General features: G+C 42.5%; 1 protein-coding gene across 1 annotated transcript; it reads right to left on the bottom strand.

The window, feature by feature from the left end:
* Positions 1–624: 624 nt before the first annotated feature.
* Positions 625–21673, bottom strand: LOC118395051 (elongation factor 2-like). Its single transcript, XM_035788831.2, has 14 exons — positions 21505–21673; positions 14753–14967; positions 12649–12830; positions 10361–10572; positions 9956–10134; positions 7339–7444; positions 6929–7181; positions 6613–6808; positions 6384–6507; positions 5952–6194; positions 4953–5306; positions 4556–4738; positions 4295–4427; positions 625–1201 (listed from the first exon to the last, which is right to left on the bottom strand). Exons 1-14 carry the CDS (start codon positions 21505–21507, stop codon positions 1008–1010), a joined length of 2577 nt encoding a protein of 858 aa, XP_035644724.1. The 5' UTR covers positions 21508–21673; the 3' UTR covers positions 625–1007.
* Between the last annotated feature and the right edge of the window lie 2512 nt (positions 21674–24185).

Here is a 24185-nt window from a genome sequence, read left to right as displayed (position 1 = left end):
ATCCTACACTGCCATTTTGTACTTGAGCGCGATATAGCTCCATTCAAATCGGTTAGTGATATCTGGGATCCTTGGACGTCCATGCCCTCAATGAAACCCTTTCACAGTTTTAAATGTCATACTCGGCAGGGACGTCCCAAGGTAGCCCACATAGCACGGACCCTATTTAAAAAACCTAGCACTGAAGATGTGGTTTATAACGCGATTGACAATGAAAGGCAATGTTATTTTGGTCGCGGAGACGGCGTTCAGTTAATGCTGTTTATTGCGGCGCAATCTGAAATGACCTTATCGTGTTAGAGCCGCGCTAAAATGTTACTAATTGAATCCAGAGTCGAAAACTAAAGTTAAATTATAACCTCAACATGGTTGTCTACATTAACTTTTTACAATCATTGGGAGTAAACGAACTTGTGGTTCTGATGGGGTACAGCAGTTGAACGAAGCTCATGAGGCATTTATAAAAGTTTAGCTTGAAAAGAATATGGGTACATAAAAAAATGGATGTAGTAACTGCGGTCTATCCCTTTTAGGTCCCGAAACAGTACCAACTCTGACCAGTAATATGTTTTATAAAAATGTTAACCACCATTCAACAGCATATGAACAGAAGTCCACCCCAAGTACAATTTCTATTAATCTTTATTATGATTTACACATTTGTATCCTTGGTTTATTTTCACCAGGTTTCCATTTAGGCAAGCGCCACTGCGCACTGTACAGTCCCATCCCTCACTCGTACAGTGGAGGAATAGAAGGAATGGGGGGAGGAATGGTCAGACATCCACTAAATTCCAAACCAACCCCTAGTCCATTCCTTTAGGCACTGTAGATCTGAAATGGTCAGATCGGTATACCATAAGCAATATACTTACAGATCCACATTACCCTCTGATAGGCTAGGTGAATTATACCCCATATTGCTTATGCCTAGCCAACAACTTAAATTGTAGTGCCTAGAGGGGGTTGTTGTGTCTAGGGGTCCATTTGGGAATCAGAATTAGCATTTACAGTTTGTCCAGGTAGTTGTCTAGGGCGGGGATGCCCTCTTTGAGTCCCTTGCGTTTCCTGGTCTCTGCCACCACAATGGCAGTCTTAGTGGTAGGGTCCTGGGGGTCCCCCTGGAGGATCTGCCAGTGGTCAAACACACACTGGGGGAAGGCCTGGCCACCTGTGTTGGAGCGCAGGTCAGCTGTGAAACCTGGGGGAGGAGAGGGGGGGGGGTGAAGATGATATTAACAGAACATGCAAGTCGAGGATGTAGCAACGTGCGGTCCTGCTTACTGAATTCTGATGTGCACTTTGAACACGGGGATAACTACACATTTACTATTCCTCAGCCAACACGACAAGTAACAAACTCAAATCAGTAGCCTGTCAATGTACTATAGTAGAAACATGTAGGTGACCAATTCTATTGGTCAGCTTGTCAAGAAAGAAATAGACTCTGGGACAGTTGTGGGACGATAGATTCCAAATTCATACAACTAGTAGGCCAAGGCTTACACACCCCCCAGATCAGGAAGTTTAGCTTAAAATGTTGATAAAAAAAAATTCTTCATATAAGCCCAACGATGCGCTCAAGTAAAGGAGGTTACACGAGGATGTTCGTTCCATAACGCAATTAACAGGAAAACACTATTGTCAAGGGCACTGCCCATAAAACGATTTAATGTGACTGATGAAAATATCAGTTTAGAAAGACAGATCTCATACGCTACTTCGATATATCAGAATTGGAAGATTCTCTACCATCTTTTAAAATCACTAGGCAAGTAGCCTAGTGGTTAGTGTTGGGCCAGAAACGAAAGGTTGCTGGATCAAATCCCTGAGCTGACATGGTAAACATCTGTCGTTCTGCCCCTGAACAAGGCAGTTAACCCACTGTTCCTAGGCAGTCATTGTAAATAAGAATTTGTTCTTAACCGACTTGCCTTTTTAATTAAAGGCGGACATAGAATTGTGGATAAAAATGTAACAGTATGTCACCATGATCAATGAGAACAGCCTCTGCAGCTGCCAACACCTCAAACATGTTGACACATTCACGCTGACGTCACCCCAGTATACAGGTGCAAGATGGAAAAGCAAAGAAACAGTCTCCCCTCTGCATTCAAGCAGCTGATTCTGACCGAGCCAAATAAAATGACAAGTAATAAGTAGGCTATTTATATATATATTTTTTACAGTCTTTGGTTTATAGCTGCACATATGCGCCCATTCTCGGTGGTTGAGAATACGGGGTTTCACTCTTGCACCCTTTTCAGCAAACGGGTAGTTCCCACTCTATAAAGCAAGCTAAGGCTTTCAATGAATTGGCCAATGCACCCTGTGTTGTGCTTACTGAACAGCTCATTACATTACCACGGACTGGGAGATGTACTGTGCTACAGACACGCTTCCCTTTATGAGTCACAAGTGTGCATCTGGCACTGAAGGAGGCAGTGTTATGTTGAGCTCGTAACCAAAATACAAGTTGAACAGCCATCCAACTGGTAATTACTAGTGGGAAACTTGTCTATCATCCTGAGCACCCACTTTTCCCACATGGTGACCTCTGACGTCACCTACTAACTAAATGGCCTCCAACAGCATTTTTGGCAGTTAAAATGCAACAAAACATTATTTATAAAAAGCTATCTATTAATGTGGTTTTTGAACTGATTTGTTTACAAGCACGATATCTGTACTTTTAGTTTATGGTTGACAGTTTGTTGGCCAATCAGCTTTTCTCAACGAGTTCAAATCACATGAATGCAGCCAAATGGTATTTACCACTCCATAACTAGTACATTTCCACCTCCCACATTTATTTTACTAGGCAAGTCAGTTAAGAACAAATTCTTATTTTCAATGACGGCCTAGGAACAGTGGGTTAACTGCCTTGTCCAGGGGCAGAACGACAGATTTTTTACCTTGTCAGCTCAGGGATTCGATCTTGCAACCGTTCGGTTAGTCCCACGCTCTAACCACTAGGCTACAAACATAGCATCAGAGTGGAAACTTGAGGCCCAACATAACAATCCTGCCCCTAGTAGGCACCTGATCTGAGCCATAAGGGAAACTAGGGATCTACCACTACTGACCTGAGCCATAAGGGAAACTAGGGATCTTCCACTATCAGATTAGGGGTGACAACGTAGCCTATATTTTGCCACCCCCCCACTTTGGTTCTGAAATCACCGTCACCCACTAATCAACTTGTAATTTTTGCAGATTTGAGCAAGTAATGCATCAATATTTGTTTACAAATGAGCAATGACATAGCCAATTAATATATAGCACAACTAGGCAACTAATATGCTGTGGGGTTGTTAATCATGCAAAATTACTTGTAGATAGTTGACTGGGTCCACCGACCGATGCTTTGAGTCGGGGACTGATGCCTATCCGTGAGTCGTTGCATCCCTAGTACTCACTTATGCTTATAACTAGGTATGACTGTACAAAATGTAAATTACCTTTAGATATATGAACAAGTTGCAGTCAAAACAGCTCATAAGTCTGTCAGTGGTATGAATACTTGGTGAAACCAGCTACCCTCTGAATGTAAAGAATATTGCTGTATTGGTGTGCATTCTCCCAAAACAATACTGAAAATGTTAAATAAAATACCAGAATTCATATCCAATATTCTTTGTGTAGCTTAGGATATTTTGGGTGCTATACCATTTGATGTAAACTAACTAACGCACATCAATATTAGGCATGCTGCTATAGCCGTACGGCTAACATTGTTTCACTAACAGCTCAGGATCACTTTTTGAAGTGATTTAAACTTTTTGTAAATCAAATTAAGTACATTTCAAAATGTTGGTGTACTGTCCCTTTAAATGGCAGTGGTTTTTACCACATACATTCTGAAAACTCAATGATAGTATATTCAGATGTTAAATTAAGTTTAGTTCTAATGTGGATTGTACTTTGGGAAAAAAGCTACACAAGTTTTACAGAACATACAAAAACAATTACTCTTTTCTTCACTCTGATAACATTAATGACATGTTTAAGGATGTTTTGATAAGAAAGTTGTTGCTGTGATTCTAATAGTTTCTTGGGGTCAAAATTACCCCAGTTAGTAATTGTTGTATGTAAAATAAGTTGGTAGCTTGAGAGTTGACAGTGAAATGTTCAGAAGGTTGTGTCAAGGCAATGGGTAATCTCTATACGTCGCCCATCAAATAACAATAAATGTCCTACACTGGGTTAGGGTCAGTTACATTTCAATTCTGTCAAGTACACTGAAATTAAAAGTTTCCCTGGTAAGCCATGGATAAAGTTAACTCTCACTCACCGAATGACTCATTGACAGGAAGGTAGGCCTTGACGATGAACATGGGCGTGCCCATCACCTGGGACTCCTCGAACACGTGACCTCGCTTCCTGTTCAGCACGCCGTAGATCCCGCCCACTACCTGCTCTGGGCACTGCAGAGACAGGAAACGCATGACTCCGTCATGTCACACTTGATTCCAAATAGACTAGCATACAATTCAATATAAGACAGTGGTCAAGTGACAAAGTAGTCGCACACCACCCGCATGCACACACACACCTGGATCTCGACCAGGTAGACAGGCTCCATGAGTCTTGGCTGTGCAGTGAGCTGGCAAGCATACAGCACTCTGCGGGCGGTAGGGATGATCTGTCCGCCACCGCGGTGAATGGCATCTGTGTGCAGGGTCACGTCGTGGATGTCAAAGCGGATCGCACGCATGTTCTCCTCGCACAGCACACCCTGTAAGAGGGAAGAAGGAACACCACGTCACAACTCAGGATAGAGAAAAGACGAAGCAAATGTGTTACCTGTAGCGTGGCCTAAACTGCAGATTCAAGTCTACTTACACACTGAAGTCATGAATGCAGATTTGAACTGCAATGCTTCAATAAGCAAGGGAAATTGACTGTGCCTTAGTTGGTTGTCAAGCTTAACTAACTAAACCTAAACCCACCTCCTTGACGGCCCACTGGAAGCCGGCCACCACACTGTCCTTGATCTCGTTCAGGTACTGGACTCCCTTGGTCACGTCCATCAGCAGGTTGGGCCCGGTGCCGTCGGGACCAAAGCACCAGATCTTACGGGCCTCCGACACGTCCCACTCGTACTTGTCAGCCAGGAAGCGGGCACGGATCTTGAGCTCCTGCCGGGGGCTGACGTCACCCTTCTCTATGTCCTCGGCCAGGCCGTCGGGGAATGGTTTGGCACGCATGTACAGACGGTTGTGCTTGTTGGGGGACTTGGACAGGCACATCACTTCAGACTCCTCAGACACAGTCTCCCTGTAGGACACCACCGGGTCTGATTTCTGTTGAGAGTGAGTGAGTGAGTGAGTGAGTGAGTGAGTGGTCAGGTTAGGACTAGGGATGGAAATTTTAAACAACTTCACTAATATCATGACATTTTTTGGGATACCTGGATAGTCTAAATACGTGATTTAAAAAAAATTACAACTTGGGAACTGGCTTGCTGCGCGACTTGGGAGATGTCTTTCTTTGCTTACAGAAGTGCGGGGAATGGACAGTGGATGGTGAGTTTGATATTGGAGTAGCCATACAGATAGGTTAGGTTATCATCCCATCTGGTAGTGCCTGTCTTGACTGCATCAAATCAATTTAAAGAAGCTAGCCAGCTACTGTGTCATCAGAAAGTATTCAGACCTCTTGACTTTTTCCACAGTTACTTGACAGCCTTATACTAAAATGGACTTAAACTTAATCTACACACAATACCCCATAATGACAAATAACAGATTAGAGATGTGCAAAATACAAAAAACTAAACTATCACGTTTACATAAGTATTCAGACCCTTTACAGTACTTTGTTGAAATACCTTTGGCAGCAATTACAGCAGTCTTCTTGGGTATGACGCTACAAGCTTGGTACTAGTGATGCACCGATATGACATTTTTGGCCGTCTCATATGTAGTCTGTTCCTCCCCCTCCCTCACCTTCAGTGGAATGCCAGCGTGGTCCTCCTCCAGATCCTTGAGACAGATCTCCAGGTGGAGCTCTCCGGCCCCGGCGATGATGTGCTCGCCAGACTCCTCGATGATACACTGCACCATGGGGTCAGACTTGGCCAGACGCTTCAGGCCCTCCACCAGCTTGGGCAGGTCAGCTGGGTTCTTGGCCTCCACAGCCACTCTCACCACGGGGCTAACGCTGAATTTCATCACACGCATGTTGTGGGCCTGTTGGACGAGCATACAAGATGGGAGAAATATTAATCCATTGTTCATCCAAAATGGCACCCTATTCCCTATATAGTGCACTACTTTTGACCAGAGCAAAAGTCTAGGAATGGAAAATCCTTCTTTGCCATTAAAAGTCAATGTGGCCTTCAGTTTTCCTATAGTATAATGTGATGATGTACAAGCTACCTGTTCAAAGGTGGTGATGGTCCCCGTCTTAATCAGATACTGGTCTACTCCAACCAGACCAACAATGTTTCCACATGGTACATCCTCAATGGGCTCGACGTAGCGCCCCATCATCAGAATGGTCCTACGGAGGGAGGACGAGAAGAGATTGAAGGGAGAGAATATACAATATTTAAAAGTTCACTTCACACACGTATCTGGCACTCTAAATGGTACCACACACACACACCTCTGGATGGGTTTAATGTAGAGGTCTTCCTTCTTCCCGGGGGTGAAGTTTGGTCCCATGATGCGCACCTTCAGACCGGTGGACACACAGCCAGAGAAGACACGGCCGAAGGCGTAGAAGCGACCTTTATCTGTTGTGGGCACCATCTTAGAGATGTACATCATCAGAGGTGCCTTGGGGTCGCAGTTCTTGATACCTGAGAGAAGAGGAAAGGGGGGTAATTAGGGGGCCTAATTAGGACAGGCAGTGTACTTTTCTCTGCCCCCAGTCAGTTGTTTGGGGATGCATGTGTCTCGGTGTGCGTGCCTGTCCTCACCCATGGCGGCCTCGTCGTCTCCTGGACCCTCATAAAGCAGCTCACAGCGGTACTTCTGGGCGGTGACGGGGGAGGGCAGGTGGATGGTGATCATCTGGAGCAGAGCCTCTCCGGCTGGGAGCCAGCGACGCATCACTGCCTTCAGTAGGGGCTTGCCCTCCTTCTCCTTGTCCTCCGTGTCCAGCTTGATGTCCAGCTTCTCTATCAGCTTGGCCGTCTCGTCCTTCTTGAAGTTCATGACGGCATCGAATACCTGGAGGGAGGGAGAACGGGTTTAGACAGTTGATTTTCATCCTTTCAAAATAAAATATTGATACATTAATACTGGTCAATGCATTGCATTAATATTGGTCAATGCATTGCATAAATTAATCAAGGAAAACACTTAGGGTCATCATGGCCGGTCTCACCTTGAAGATTGGATCCAGCACGAGTTGAGAGAAGGTGCGGGGAAGCTTTTTACCATCGGGGCCAGTGGCAGTCTTACTGAACTTCCCAGTGGCTGGGTCAAAAAACCTGCCAGATGGAGGGATAGATTTACACAAATATTTTTTATTGACAATTCAGTCAATTAGCAGACTCTTATCCAGAGCAGCCCACATTTCAACAAAACGTGCATTCAGTGCATTCAACAAGTTGCAAGCTTGGTTGAGATCCATTCCAATTGAAGTCTCTCTATTCAGGAAGTTAAATGGAAAACCAGTGCTATTAAGAGTCAAGGAAAAAAGACAAGTTCAACAGTTAACTACATTTCATGTCACTATGACAGCCAGGAACTCGCAAGCATTTACATTCAGTACGATACAATCAGCTTTGATAAGTCAACAGCCCAAGACGGGACATTTTTGCAACACGTCAGATTGTTTGCCAGTATAAGAGAAGAGTGCGCACCTGCGATTTAGGCTCCCAAATGGGTTTACTTTGTCTTCAACAGGTCTCCATACAGAGAGAATCCCTGTACATATAGGTGGCTGCCCGCGTCACGTAACATACCTGCAAACACTTTTCAATATTGCCACGCCCTCACCTGTGTGCGTGTGATTGAGAAAGCGAGAGAGAACAGGCACACTTAATTTAATAAGTCCGAAATGCTGGGGTAGAAGGCGTCGTCCCCTTTGGAACCATTTCATTGGTCCTAAGGTACAAGCTATACCTACCCAGCATGATAGGCGTTCTAAATCAAGTGTGCCCAGAGAGAGAGAGAGAGAGATGGAGAATGTGCATTCCAGATACAAATTCTCAGTGCAGCTCTGTAGAAATTATAGGATCACTCCACATTCGTGTGATTCCTGAGATGTTACTTCAAGACATTGTATAGATCTTACAACCTCCACAGGCCACAGAGAATGTCTATCTGGAACGTAATCCAAGTCAGTGTGTACCTGTCTACATTGTATGTCCCACCCTTCTTTCACCTCTGCATGTACCTCTTGGCCCACTATTCTGTCAGATGAATAGATCCTACTGTGAACAGATTCTTCACCAAGTCCTCTATCTTATTACACTTGCATGTTTACACATGTCCAGTATGTGTTTGTCCATGTACACTGTCAGTCAAGTTGACAACTACTCGTTTCCTTATTTTTTTTTTTTTTGTTAGAATAGTGAAGACATCAAAACTATGAAATAACACATGGAATCATGTAGTAACCAAAAAAAAGTGTTAAATCAAAATATATTTTAGATTCTTCAAAGTAGCCACCCTTGGCCTTGATGACAACTTTGTACACTCTTGGCATGCTCTCAACCAGCTTCCTGAGGTAGTCACCTGGAATGCATTTCAGTTAACAGGTGTGGCTTGTAAAGTTCATTTGGGGAATTTCTTTCCTTCTTAATTCATTTGAGCCAATCAGTTGTATTGTGACAATGTAGGGGTGATATACAGAAGACAGCCCTATTAAAGACCAAGTTCATATTATGGCAAGAACAGTGCAAATAAACAAAGAGAAACGACAGTCCATCATTACTTTAAGACACGGTCAGTCAATCCGAAAAATTAAGAACTTTGAAAGTGCAGTCGCAAAAACCAGCGCTATGATGAAACTGGCTCTCATGAGGATCGCCACAGGAAAGGAAGACCCAGAGTTACCTCTGATGCAGAGGATAAGTTCATTAGTCACCAGCCTGAAATCAGGTCTTAATGGTCAAGTTGCTGCAAAGAAACCACTACTAAAGGACTCTAATAAAATTACACTTGCTTGGGCCAAGAAACACGAGCAATGGACATTAGACCGGTGGAAATCTGTCCTTTGGTCTGATGAGTCCAAATTTTAGATTTTACGCATCCAACCGCCGGTGTCTTTGTGAGACAGAGTAGGTGAACGGATGATCTCTGCATGTGTGGTTCCCACTGTGAAGCATGGAAGAGGTGTGATGGTGCTTTGCTGGTGACACAGTCTGTGATTCGTTTAGAATGAAAGACACACTTAACCAGCATGGCTACCACAGCATTCTGCAGCGATACGCCATCACAAATGGTTTGCTCTTAGTGGGACTATCATTTGTTTTTCAACAGGACCATGACCCAACACACCTCCAGGCTGTGTAAAGACTATTTGACCAAGAAGGAGAATGATGGACTGCTGCATCAGATGACCTGGCCTTCACAATCACCCAACCTCAACCCAATTGCGATGGTTTGGGATGATTTAGACCGCAGAGGGAAGGAAAAGCAGCCAACAAGTGCTCAGCATATGTGGGAACTCCTTCAAGACGGTTGAAAAATCATTCCAGGTGAAGCTGGTTGAGAGAATGCCAAGAGTATGCAAAGCCGTAATAAAGTTAAAGGGTGGCTACTTTGAAGGATCTAAAATATATTTAGATTTGTTTAACACTTTCTTGGTTACTACATGATTCCATGTGTGTTATTTCATAGAATGATAGTGAAGACATTAAAACTATGTAAAACCCTTTAATAAGCATGTGTCCAAAGTTTACTCATACAATGTGTGCGATTACGTATGCAAGTACATAGTGTGGTGTGTGTGTATGCATGTACAGTCTGTGTGTGTGTATATGTGTGTGTACCTCTCTCCCCATAGCTTCTTCATCATGTCCTCCACCTTCTTACATCGCTCTGCTGGTCCCAACTGGGTGTCTTTGCCAGCAGAAAACTTGGCCACGTACATCTCAGCAAACTGCTTGAGGGTGAAGGCCCAGCCGTGGAGGCCAGACCCAAACCCTACGGTACCGATCACAGGGTCAATCTGAGGGACGACAAGAGGACCATGCCGTTGTCTTAGGCCAAACAGGTTTCCCTTTGATCACGTCAGAGTTTGGAGACAAGTCCCATTTAAATCTGTCAGTTGAACTGGACATTAATTTTCTCTATAGCGGTGCAACTCCACTCCTAAATTGGCAAGAATTTACAAGGAATTCAATCCAACTGATCACTACTTAGACTTATTCTTGTCAGGTGTGTGTCCCTCTCACCATAATGGCACCCATTGGTCCTGCTTCATCCTCTCCGTAGGTGGCGATGATGACGTTGACGTTCTCCACGATGCGCTGGAATGTCTGGAACAGGTCCTCAGGCTCCAGCTGCAGCTCCAGCAGGGCCCGGTCCATCTTGTTCATCATCAGCACCGGCTTGATGCGCTCAGCAATGGCCTGCCTCAACACAGTCTCTGTCTGCACACACACACCTGAACAGGGGATGGAGAACGAGGGTGTTATATGAAAATCCAAACACAGAAATTGAGAGAGCAAGAAAGACTGCCCTGAGAGAAAGGAGACCGGAACAATGAGAGAGAGGAAGCGAGAGAAAGGACATTGAGAAAGGCCTGAGCGAGAGAAAGGAGACCGGAACAATGAGAGAGAGGAAGCGAGAGAAAGGACATTGAGAAAGGCCTGAGCGAGAGAAAGGAGACCGGAACAATGAGAGAGAGGAAGCGAGAGAAAGGACATTGAGAAAGGCCTGAGCGAGAGAAAGAAGGACAATGGGCAAAAGGTCTGTCCTCCACCCTCTCCTCCTTGACCCGGAAACCGATAGATGTGGTTGAGGAGAAGTGAATACGTTAGTAGGTGAACAGAAGGGTCCTCTCCCCTCCTCGATAGCCACATTTCATCAAGGTTAGCTATGTGTATCCTAGGGCCATATCGAATAAGTTTAATTTTCCCAAATCCGGTTCAGTTTTGTTTTAAACGGGTTTCCGTCAATACAGTTTTGCATTTTTATTATATAAAAACATTTGTCCACAGTGCTTAATAAACCACAGCAGACCACTTTTCAGGTCCAGGAAAGTCGTTTTATGGATTTTTGGGGTGTAGTTAGACTGTGCACCAGCCTATTTTGGGGGGTGTTAGCGATGTTTTTGTAGCGCTCATGTGATTGCAAAGTTAGAAAAACTACTGGCCACTGGATTGATGTAAATAATCATGATATAATTCTACAAGGCAGGCATAAGCTACTTTGTAGTTAACAGTTAATTGAGAAAGATGGAGAGGTTCCCCAAAACAACTAGAAGACGGTCATCATTACATTAGCATCGTCACTAACAGCTACAAAGTGGTAGACAAATGCATGCACACAGACGGGGGCATTCCTGTGCCGTTGCCTATTCAGAGAGTTGAAGGAAAATATGAATCACTGATGCATTTTGATAATCTTGGGAAAAATAATGTATATTCTAAAATTCAACGTAAAGTTGATTTTCTACTAATAAGTTCAATAAAATGTTTGATATTGTCGAATTCCGTTTTAATGTCTGGATTCAGTGATTCCATCCGTGATCTATTTAACGCAGATTTTATAGGGCCATAATATCCTACCAGAGTCCTTCGCGGAAGCGTTTTGCAATCTGCCACACCCACTTTAAATCAGCTTTGTCGGAAAGAAATGATGCATGCTCATGTTAAAAAACAATGAGCTACTCATCTTTTTATCTATGAAATGTCTTAAATTAATGTAGTTTCTTTACCCCTGTAAACGTAATTTGCCTGATGATGCGCGAGTGGGGAAGGAGTTTAATTCCATTTCTGGTCCACACCCTCTCCTCGCCGCCTCAATTTGACTATTTATTTTACCTTTATTTAACTAGGCAAGTCAGTTAAGTTAAAAATTCCTATTTTCAATGACAGCCTAGGAACAGTGGGTTAACTGCCTGTTCAGGGGCAGAACGACAGATCTGCTCAGGGGTTTGAACTTGCAACCTTCCAGTTACTAGTCCAACGCTCTAACCACTAGGCTACCCTGCCGCCCCAATGACGGCCTACCATTGCCAAATCCTAAACCGGACAACGCTTGGCCAATTGTGCACGGACTCCCAATCACAGCCGGTTGGGATACAGCCTGGATTCAAACTAGGGTGTCTGTAGAGATGCCTCTAGCACTGAGATGCAGTGCCTTAGACCACCCCTCTCGGGAGCCTTCAACTTTTTTTTCTCCAAAAGGAGGCGAGGGAGCACGCAGGAGTTGAGCAAATCAAATATAGAAAAGGAAAATTAGTTAGTCCTCCCGTCAAGGAAGCACAAGAATATCCTACCAGTCCTTCGCGGATTTTGAAATCTGCAACACCCCCTTTGAATCAGATGTTTTTTCAGAGGAGAAAAGTATGCACATATTTAAAAAATGACATGCTACTTATTCTTTCATCTATAAAATGTTGCACAACTAGCTAAATATCTTTTTGACTACTTTATACATTTCATCTGCAATTGAGAATCTCCCAGTGAGAAAGGAGAGAGCAAGAGAAACAAGTGAGTAAGAAAGGAGAGTCAACCTGAGACACAGTCGACCACCACCAGTGCGCCGTCTGTGACCCTGAGGGCGGCTGTGACCTCAGAGGAGAAGTCCACGTGGCCCGGGGAGTCGATCAGGTTGATGAGGAAACCAAGCCCATCCTTAGTCTGCTTGATGAAGGCCATGTCATTTTCCCCCAGCTCATAGTACATAGAGATGGCCCTGAGAAGAGTGAGGGAGAGGATAGGTGAATGGTAGATGTTTCAACATTAAATTATATATTTTTTATTATATACGGTCTAAAACCAAGTGTCCCTGTCAGCCGTGGGATGCAGACTAACAGGGATAGTAGTCAAGTTAATGTGTGCAGGGGGAACGACAGAACAAGCTGCACTGTAACTTATCCTGCTTTGTTGTTTGTCATCGGTGTAAAGCCAAAGACAAAGCATGGTAAGTAATTGTTTTCTACCTGTAATCTGGCATCTTCAGCTCATGCATAAGTATAGGCAGTGTTGTTTTCAGCCATACATACAGTGCCTTCAGAAAGTAGTCATACCCTTTGACAGCCTGAATTCACACCCCTGAGTCAATACATGCTAGAAAATCACATTTGGCAGCATTTACAGCCGTGAGTCTTTCTGGGTAAGTTTAAGAGCTTTGCACACCTTGATTTTACAATATTTGCATTTTTAAAATTCATCGAGCTCTGTCAAGTTGGTTGTTGATCATTGCTAGACAGCATTTAAGTCTGGCCATAGATTTGAGCCGATTTTATTCAAAACTAGGAGACTCATTCAATGCAACACTATTGTAGATATTTGGCCTTGTGTTTTAGGTTATTGTCCTGCTGAAAGGTGAATTTTCTCCCAGTGTCTGAAAACCATGTTTTTCTCTAGGATTTTCTGTGCTTAGCTCTATTCTGTTTCTTTTTATCCCAAAAAGTGCTGAGGAGTATTTGTCTGTAATAAAGCCCTTGTGGGGAAAAAAAAAAAAATCATTAATTCTGATTGGGTGGCCCCGACTGCCAAGTCATGTGAAATCCAGAGATTAGGGCCTAATGAATTTATTTTATATGAACTGTAACTCAGTAAAATCTTTGAAATTGTTGCGCTTATATTTTTTGTTCAGTATACAATTCTGTTGATCCATTGGTTATATCCTATCACAGCCTTTAAACTCTAACCGTTTTAAAAGTCACCATTGGCATCATGGTGAAATCCCTGAGGGGTTTACTTCCTCGCCAGCAACGGAGTTAGGAAGGATGCCTGTATCTTTGTAGTGACTGGGTGTATTAAGACACTGGGTGTATTGATACACCATCCAAAGTGTAATTAACACCGTGCTCAATGGGATATCCTGTCTTTTTATTTTACCCATCTACCAATAGGTGCCTTTTTTTGCTAGGCAGTGGAAAACCTCCCTGTTTGTGGTTGAATCCGTTTGAAATTCACTGTTCGACTGAGGGATGTTAAAGATATCTCTGTACCCCACACACAGAATTGAAGTAGTCATTAAAAATAAAAGTTAAACACTAGTCCATGCAACTTACTAAGCAAAGTTTTACTCTTGAACTCATTTACACTTACCATAAAGGGTTGAATACTTGATTCAAGACATTTCAGCTTTTCATTTGTAAAAAAATTCTAAAAACATAATTCCATTGTGGGGTGTTGTATGTAGGCCAGTGGCCATCTCAATTTAATCCGTTTTAAATTCAGGTGTAACAAAATGTGTCAAGGGGTTTGAATACAACCGTGGGAAAAGACAGTGATCAGAAACCGACCTATAATCTATAGAAGATCACATGAGGGTGGTGAAGACCTCGCTCTTCAAGTTTGAGAAATTACTTAAATTATTTACATGTATTCAGATGAAGGCCAACAAGTCATAATGTCAATGATTTTAAAAAAGTACTTAAAAAAAACTCAAGCAACATACATCTACAGTATAGGAATTGATAGGTTGTAAGATCCAAAACACACGCACTCCTGGGTTCTATTCTCTATGAATGAAACCGAGGCAAACGGGCCAAAACTGGGACGGACGACATGAACTTGTCCCATTAAGAAACCCTTGCTTTCGATTTTAGTTGCAAAACATTTTGCAACAGTGTGCACTAATGAATATGACCCTGTACTACTTACGTGGACTTGATGGTAATGCACCGCTCCTGCTCGTCTTTGCGTGTGTCTGTGAAGCGAGTCTCTCCGGCGCGAGACCCTGCAATGATCCCGGCTTTAGACACCAGGGAGTCCGTCAGCGTGGACTTGCCGTGGTCCACGTGAGCGATCACAGACATGTTACGGATGTTGGACTTCTTGTCCATGATCGCACGAATCTGGTCCACTGTGAAGTTCACCTGAAGAGCACAGATCAATCAAGACATTATTGTAAAAAAATAATAATATGCTCTCGTCTTGATGACTAGCCCAGCTAAATAAAAGGGTTAATTCAGTCATTTGGGGGGGGGGCGAACCCTAACTCACGTATGTCAAATACTCACTTACATCTCCCAATGACATGCATGACTATGGGACTCTTTATACTACTTTGAAGACACAAACTAGGTCCAAGTGAGATAATTGCATAGTGTAAAGAGATCTAGATTCAAATCTCTTTAAGGGATACCTCCGGAGGTAATGTGGGAGACATCTTCACCAGATACCCTCCTCTGAGGAGTAGTGTAAAGATAATGGCTCTCCCACATCACATCTCCCTGGAAGAATTACCTTAATACCAGTAGACAGCATTTTTGCTGTTAACAAAAATGCAAATCATTGCGCAACACTATGTACAATATGGTTTAGATGAAAAGCTCCTGTATTGCTATCATTATTTTGGTTATCTATTTATTATGGTACACTGTACTCACGTGAAGCAAGACTGTAGCTTAGGCCACACCATACCCAAGGCTAGTGTGAAAAGTAGCAAATCTGATGCTAGAAAAAGATCTGACATACTTTACTAAATGTAAATGTTACTAAATCCACCCCATGTGAAAATTTGAGTGGCCATTAAGCTTCACTTTATTTGTACTGTGCATATGCGTTTGACATTTAACAGCAGTAACCCTGGTCCAACAACCCCCCCCCCACCCCCAAATAAACAACAATGAAAGCGAAATGATCTTTGATGGACTGTCAGCATACATTTTCATTTGATAACCACACCCAACAACACGTTGACTAATGATCTAGCTCTTTTAGAAGGCACATCAGTGTGGGATGCTGACATTTGCCTTAGCTTAGGCAGACATCTGGTCATATGGGGTGAGGTGGTATGTCATATCTTGGTGGGTGGGTGGCATGTTGTTGGGGCGGCAGCGTAGCCTAGTGGTTAGAGCGTTGGACTAGTAACCGGAAGGTTGCGAGTTCAAACCCCCGAGCTAACAAGGTACAAATCTGTCGTTCTGCCCCTGAACAGGCAGTTAACCCACTGTTCCCAGGCCGTCATTGAAAATAAGAATATGTTCTTAACTGACTTGGTTAAATAAAGGTAAAATGACACTATAAGTAGAATATACTAGAATACTTAGTGGCTGGCTCACAGACTAGAATTTAACCCATTACTCTATTTTAGGGACAGACCACCAACATATGATGTTTTACTTGTTGACACTATAATGATCAATTATCCTTTGAACTGAACAGCTAGTTCATAAACCGTCCTAGACCTTTGAAATATGATGTGTTATAAGTCATCTGGACAATGAGTAAAAATGAATCCAGGGCTGAAAAACTGCCAAAGGAAGTTCATTAAAGAGCATGGTCATTACACAGGTGCTGGGGAAAATAAAAGGCCACTAAAATGTGCAGTTGTGTCACAACACAATAACACAGATGTCTCAAGTTAAGGGAGCATGCAATTGGCACGCTGACTGCAGAAATGTCCACCAGAGCGGTTGCAAGAGAATGTAATGTTCGTTTCAATACCATATATGTCTCAAATGTCGTTTTAGAGAACTTGGTAGTAAGTCCAACTGGCCTCAACTGTAGCCTATTACTGATGCCTCGTGGCTTTATGCTGCCATCTATTGGAAATATTTAGCAAATAAAAGTTATTAATTTACAGCAGACCGTAAAGACACTGGAGGCAACTTAGAAATAACGTATATTTTCATATTATTTGACATCAGTCTCAAACCTGCCCCACTTATCCTTATTTATTTTATTTACTTTTTTGATCGTCTCATCACTGCAACTCCCCGACAGGCTCAGGAGAGGTGGCGGTCTGGTCCTTCGTCCTCCAAAACTTGACCTGCCAAACCGCGTGTCTTAACCCGGAAGCCAGCTGCACCAATGTGTCGGAGGAAACACTGTTTAACTGACTACCAAAGTCAGCCTACAGGCACCCGGCCCGCCACAAGGAGTCGCTAGAGCACAATAAACCAAGTAAAGCCCCCCCCCCAGCCAAACCCTCCCCTAACGATGCTGGGCCAATTGTGCGCCACCCTATGGGACTCCCATTCACAGCCGGTTGTGACACAGCCTGGGATTGAACCTGCGTCTGTAGTGACCTTAAACCGACGCGCCACTCGGAAGGCCCCAGCCCCACCTATCCTACGCCAATTGCTGGAGTTTCACCGAGGTTACTTGGTCACACCCAGTTCAAACCACATTTGAAATAAATAAAATGTAAAAAATGTGGCTTGTTTATCAACTGTTTTGCCTTGCAATAATAAAATACCATTACAATAACAAATCATTTAAAAAAGCTAATACTTATAGGTTGATAAAATAACATTTACTACTGGTACTTAGGTATAGCCCCCTTTTTTCAATTTTTGCCTAAATGACATACCAAATCTAACTGCCTGTAACTCAGGCCCTAAAGCAAGGATATGCATATTCTTGGTACCATTTGAAAAGAAACACTTTGAAGTTTGTGGAAATGTTAATTGCATGTAGGAGAATAACAATAGATCTGGTAGAAGAAAATAAAGAACCATTTTTTTTTTCTACCACCATCTTTGAAATGCAAGAGAATTGTTCCAGTTCTAGCCATCACTCTGGTTGTAATTCCAATAGTGTCCACAAGATGGCAGCAGTGTATGTGTGAAGTTTCAGATGGATATCTTGAAAAATGAATGAACAAGAACACTTTTAGTGAGAAGTCCCCAAGTACATTTGGGCGTGAAGGGGACATTTGCATTCATATTCCATTTTTCTGTAAGAATATCAAATCTGTATACTTGGACTTTGGTTTAGCTTTCCAAGTATTAGTATACATGTTATAGGATCAACATTTGCAAAACAACCCGTTTTCATAACTCTGAATATTCTTCTACGTTGTGTCCAAAAGGAAAAGTCATGCTGTCGCAAAAGGGTAGCGCCTACATTTTGCAACCGAGACGGGGTTTCTGGATACCCACTTAAAACCCAGCTCATTGGCTATCTTAGCTAGCTTTGTTTGACCCCGATTGGTGCTTATTTGACAAAGATACAGTCCTTCAAGTGATGGCCTCCCGTGTCGTCGGCTAAAGGATATACTACACCCCTAATGAAATAGTGAAGTCTTACCTTCTAGGATAGAGACGAATGTGATTCAACTCGTTGAAACAATGTTTAGGGTGAGATTGTGCAGTGACACTCCACGTCTAACCTGACAAAGCTTGAGAGGATTTGCAGAGAAGAACGGGAGAACCTGACTAACTACAGGTGTGCCACGCTTGTTGCATCATACCCAAGAAGACTCGAAGCTGTAATCGCTGCCAAAGCTGCTTCAACATAGTACTGAGTAAAAGGTCTGAATAAAAGGTCTGAATACTTGGGTAAATGTGATTTATTTTATTTTATACATTTGCAAACATTTTTTAAATGGGTTTTACGTTGTCTTTATGGGGTATTGTGTGAAGATTGAAGCGGGGGGGGGTCAATTTAATACATTTTAGAATAAGGCTGTAATGTAACAATGTGGAAAGTCAAGGGGTCAGAATACTTTCCAAATGCACTGTAGATATGATCCTTCACATTTTCACAAATTCATAGAATTTAGGGGAATTACACATAGTAAAGGCATCTAAAAAAATTCTATAGCAATATAGCGCAGGAAAGCAGCCGTGCTTTTGGATAAATAGACACGACAGTAAATAAATAAAAACATATTGTCCAGGACCGGAGTCTACGCGGACGTGCTACAGCTAATAAGAGCTACAGTACACCTATATAATAAATACATTTACCACACAGGCCTGCCATCATACACTTTGAACTGAGAATTACAGGCAGTAGCCACAGCTCAAATTAAGATTGTTAGAACACATTCGCCAACAGCCACCTGAATGGATTTGTGCAAATATGTAAATACCAAGGGAGTCCTCTTACATTAGGGAACATCACAATCCTATTGATCAAATTAAACATGAACAAAAAGGTAGGCTCTCTCTCTCTCCCTCACTTTCTTATGCACATCAACAACTAATGCTAGCCAGAGGAGCTAAAAATCCGAGGGAACATTAGATGAACCTTCTCAAACTTTCAGCTAGTTGCTGTCAAAAATTGCACTGATAAACAGTGGGAAGTAGTAGCCTGCTCATCCTTCTGCAGCTTGCCCCAACCCACATTTTTAACAACTGAATGGGAACATTAGCATGGACCATATTGGAGAAAACATAAGTGAATTCACAGCATGCACTCAAAATGTATTGTAGTCGAGTAGCCAACCTAGGCTACTATTATTACAACATTTGAGCAGACTTGCTGGTTTCTAATTCAGGCTGTAAGTAGTAGAAGACAACTAATTTACACTCGCTTGTGTGTCCTAGTCAGCCCACAGGCCTTGTGCATGCTGAATGGGTGAAGGCAGCAAACAATGTACAGGCCAGCTATGATTTACAACCTGATAGCAATATTTTGGGGGAATACCAAGAAATGTATTGAACTGCATCCATCTTTTCTGCCAGCAATACCTTACTGTATGTCATGGGATTTTGAGTCAAATAGAACCAACCTATTTTAAAACCGCTTATAAAGTTGGTTTTGAAGCATAAACCAGGAATTTTATATTTCTGACTGATATGATTATTTTCATATCTGCAAAGTAGTTTAAACATTCAGTTCCACTTTAACTTACCTGAGGTAAGCTTTGGCACGGGTCCCCAGATCCTCAAAAAGTTATACAGTTGCACCATCCTGACCGGTTGAATCACCGCCTGGAATGGCAACTGTTCGGCATCAGACCGTAAGGCGCTACAGTACATCACTGGGGCCAGGTTTCCTGCCATCCAGGACCTATATACACACTAGGCTGTGTCATAGGAAGGCCCAAAAATGGTCAAAGACTCCAGTCATAGACATTCTCTGCTCTACCGCATGGCAAGCGGTACCGGAGCGCCAAGTCTAGGTCCAAAAGGCTCCTTTAACTTCTTCTACCCCCAAGCCATAAGACTGCTGAACAATTAATAAAAAATGGCCACCCAGACTATTTACATTGTTCTTACGCTGCTGCTACTCGCTGCTTATCATCTATGCAGTCACTTTACATGTACAAATTACCTCAACTAACCTGTACCCCCCTCACATTGACTTGGTACCAGTACCCCCGTACATAGCCTTGTTATTGTATTACTTTTTAACTTTCCTTTATTTAGTAATTATTTCCTTAACTATTTCTTGAACTGCATTGTTGGTTATGGGCTTGTAAGTAAGCATTTCAGAGTAAGGTCTACACTGGTTGTATTCAGCACATGTGAATAATACAATTAGATTGGAAGTCTACAAGGCAGTCAGTAGAGGTTGCTGAGGGGAGGACGGCTCATAAATGGCTGGAGAGGAGCGAATGGAATCAAACACATGGAACCCATTTCTTTAAAGTATTTGACACGTTCCACATATTGTGCTCCAGCCATTACCACGAGCCCGTCCTCTCCAATTAAGATGCCACCAACCTTACAAGGTTTACGCGGGTAGATCTCATTGCTAACAATAGAGAAGCTGCAATGTGACGCAGAACAATGGGATGGGAACAGAACGTTCGGGAGGCGAGTTGGTGCCACGGTGTTAATACGAGATGGGGGGGGGTGAAAATTCACTCAAATTGTGTTTTTTTCGCGATTACTTCAAAACTACGGCAAGCAGCTGGGGCATACGGTATTATTAAGCTGGGCTCCATGGCGGATGCAATAAACTCATTTTAAATCAGAGAATGTAAACAGTTAATGTGTCCAGCCTACTATAATAGAAAACGGTGACGCACTAAAGGGAATTGCCCATTGTGCACAACTGCATCACGCTGCACTTGCAGGCCTACATTTTTGATTCCAGCACATACCTGTAACTAGCCAATTTCTCTCAAACAAAGTAATGCCATTACATGCCCCCTTTGACCAAATAACTGACGTTTTACTGTTAGGTGGCCAATTTAGAGAACTTGAACATTATGTACGTCATTCATTTACAATTAGACACGGGACACCGTTACCAACTGTTTTGAATACCGATGCAATGACACTTGTGAACAGTTAAAGTTACTGTTGTCAAAAACAACGTAAAGTCCTGTCCTCCCAAAAGCAAAGCGGGTAACAGTTACTTTGTGTAGGGGCCCAGTTACAGACAAGACAACCTCTAAAGATGGCTAACTAGATAATAAAAACCAACATGACAGCTGCGTAGATTCAGACATCCCTCATAATCCTCAAACGAAATTATTCAGAGAAATTGGAAGCTTTCAAATCAGTAACTCAAATGGAGATTTATTTAGCGTTGTCTGCCGCGGTGTTCTAAACATCGTCATGCCGTTCGAACAGATGGAGCATCCATCTTCCGTTCGGAGGCTGCTTCACCCGGCCGGGTTAATTTCACCGGTCACGGACGAAGGACATGAGCCAACTCTTTAGCCACTGACAACACAGATTTTCCGGTTCCCCTAATTATGCTAAAACACTTCAAACTCGACTTACCATTTTGCCTGATGTTCGTAGATGAACTTGTTGGTCAAATGAACACTGTTAATACACCGCCTTCCTCATCCAAGGCAAGGCAGGAAAGAGAGAACGCTTATGACAGCCTACGCTGCATTGTATCACGTTTATTTGATAAACTCGGTGTAGTAGCCCTTCGCCACCGAAGGGGGCGGGCTTAGTTATGGGCGAGTTCTTGCCGGGGCCGAGCCCATCCCCCAAACGTTTTCATTTGAGGAGGCTTTCCAGACAGACAAGCTGTGGGCAGGAGCCGCGCTCATATAGTTCAGTGGGTTCGCCTGGGCAGGTTCAGTACAAAAAACGCTTTGGAACGTTGGTAGAGATGGCATTAATTATTCTGACATGAATCCTTAGAATCAGATAGGCATGTTTGTTCAAATTCTATATTTATATCTGAATGTTGGCCAATGTTGTCTGCGTTCTCCAGTTGAACGCGGCCCTGGTACCCGCTTGTCCCAATTTATGTGAAGCTAGCCACAATAACGATTACCAACAATAGGGAAATTGGAGGTCGATCCTTCAAAAATAAAAGTCCCTCAATGAACGCGATGCAAACGTATACAAATAGTGTAATTGTGCCATATTTGAACAAGGTTGGAATGTTGTTACATAATTTAAAATGAAATACAATAATTAATTCGTTTGACAATAAACATAAAAGGCTGTTGAAATCCCATTGTGGATGTATTAGACTGCATAATTGCATTGGAGGCATACTTACCCTAAAACTTCAATTAACTACGGTCTCAAAAGCCGCCTGTCCCTTTCAGCTGGGCAATGACACACATTGCAGCAAATAAAGGCCTGTTTCAAATAAACAGCAAGTCAAATAAAATCACATTTTATTTATCACATGCACCAAATAAAACTGGTGTAAACTTTACTGTGAAAATGCTTGTTTACAAACCCATCCCAACAGAGCTAAAAAAATATATATATAATATACAAAAGTAACTAACACAAGGAATAAAATCAAATGCACAATAATTGAGCTATATAGAGTGAACAGTCTATTGCTTGGGTTTCTGGAGTCTTGGGCAATTTCTTGGGCATTCCTCTGAAATAGATATACAGGTCCTGAATAGCAGGGAGGTCGACCCCAGTTATGTTCTTGGCTGTCGGCATCACCCTTTGTAGCGCTTTGCGGTCAAGGACAGTGTAATTGCCATACCAAGTGGTGATGCAGCCAGTCAAGATGCTCTCAATGGTGCAGCTGTAGAAGTTTTCGAGGATCTGAGGACCCATACCAAATATTTTCAGCCTCCTGAGTCTAAATGAATTGTTTACCAGGTTACCATGAATTACCATTAATTCTTTACAAGGTTTAATGTTTGATTTGTTGCATTAAATAATTCAGTAATGACTCAACAAAAATGATGGCAATCATCAGTTTTCATCGCCAGTAAGAAACTGCCATTTGCTGCTAACAGCTGGGAACACCTAGCTAACTGACAAGTACAAGAACTGTCAACCAATTCGGGAGTACAGACCCACGGAAATCGGCCGTCGTCCTCTAGTGGCGAAAGTAAGAACTGCCATAAATGCACAGCCGAAAAGAGGAGAATAATTATTCTGTCAAGGATTTTTTTATTTATTATTATTATTATTTTTTTTTAAATTGAGGTATACCAAGACAAAATAAATGGGGCACAGTGTGTAAATGATAACACATTAGTGGAGGAAATGAAGAAATAGATTAAAATGCTGGAAATTAATTCTGGAATTAAACTATTAACTATACAAATGAGCAAAAGCTGTGTACATGAAGGAAATAGACGCCTGGCTCAAATAGAAGCCTGTCTCTAATAAGCGCATGTTGTATTCAGTGATTTAAGCATATAAACGCCTGGGCTATTAATTGAAGTTTAAAATATGTGGCTCATTTCAAAGTGTTTTCAGAGTCCTGCAGTAAAAGATATGACACTAATACTTGTGTAAACTCTGCATAGTTGTGTTCTGTGGGTGTCACTGAGTAGGCTGATACACGATTTTATGGGTGCACAAGCCATAGAGTTCAATATGCAGTCTAATGGAATTTCAACAGTTATTTTCTGTTTCTTGTCAAAATAATTAATTCTTATATATGAATTTTAAATTATGCAACAGCATTCCAACCTTGTTTTAATAATTATATAGTTCAAACATGGAACGATTGCACTATTTGATTTCGTTTGTGTCACTTTTAATGTGGGACTTTTATTCTGAAACCGCACCGCAAATTCCACACATGGAGAATGACAGCAACCGGTGACCATAGCCCAAAGGAGTAAACAAACATTTTCGACGTGTGGAAAGTGAATGCTATAACACCATCATGCATAAAACGTATTTACAGTCATCATAAATCAATAACCCCAACATTTATAAGAAAACAAATATTTGTATTGTTAGCTTGAGTGGGGAAAAACACAGTTACATGATGCAGTGACTGCTGAAGTATCACCTTGCATGCTACGTTGTGTCGGATGGAATGCGAATGCACCTCAACCAATGAAATCCGGTGGTGGGCGGGGCCGGATCAGGCAGCTTCCGCCCACAGCCGACCAGCCATGTTCAGTGTGCAGCGGTGAGGGGTACTTTGAGCGGTGCGACTTAATCCACACGGAGGCACTATTAGTCCAAAAATATTTTGTCAATTCACATAGTTTCCAGTTAATAAA

Source organism: Oncorhynchus keta, chromosome 15, assembly GCF_023373465.1.
Source record: "Oncorhynchus keta strain PuntledgeMale-10-30-2019 chromosome 15, Oket_V2, whole genome shotgun sequence".
NCBI classification, from domain to species: Eukaryota; Metazoa; Chordata; class Actinopteri; order Salmoniformes; family Salmonidae; genus Oncorhynchus; species Oncorhynchus keta.
Note: the sequence above shows the minus strand (reverse complement) of the source record. Positions and strands in the feature narration are given on the sequence as shown.

Coding starts and splice junctions, on each gene's coding strand:
- LOC118395051 (XM_035788831.2), bottom strand. Junction 10,135..10,360: donor GACCAATGGGTGCCATTATG/GTGAGAGGGACA, acceptor GTCGTCCCTCAG/ATTGACCCTGTGATCGGTAC. Junction 6,195..6,383: donor CCATCACCACCTTTGAACAG/GTAGCTTGTACA, acceptor CTCGTCCAACAG/GCCCACAACATGCGTGTGAT.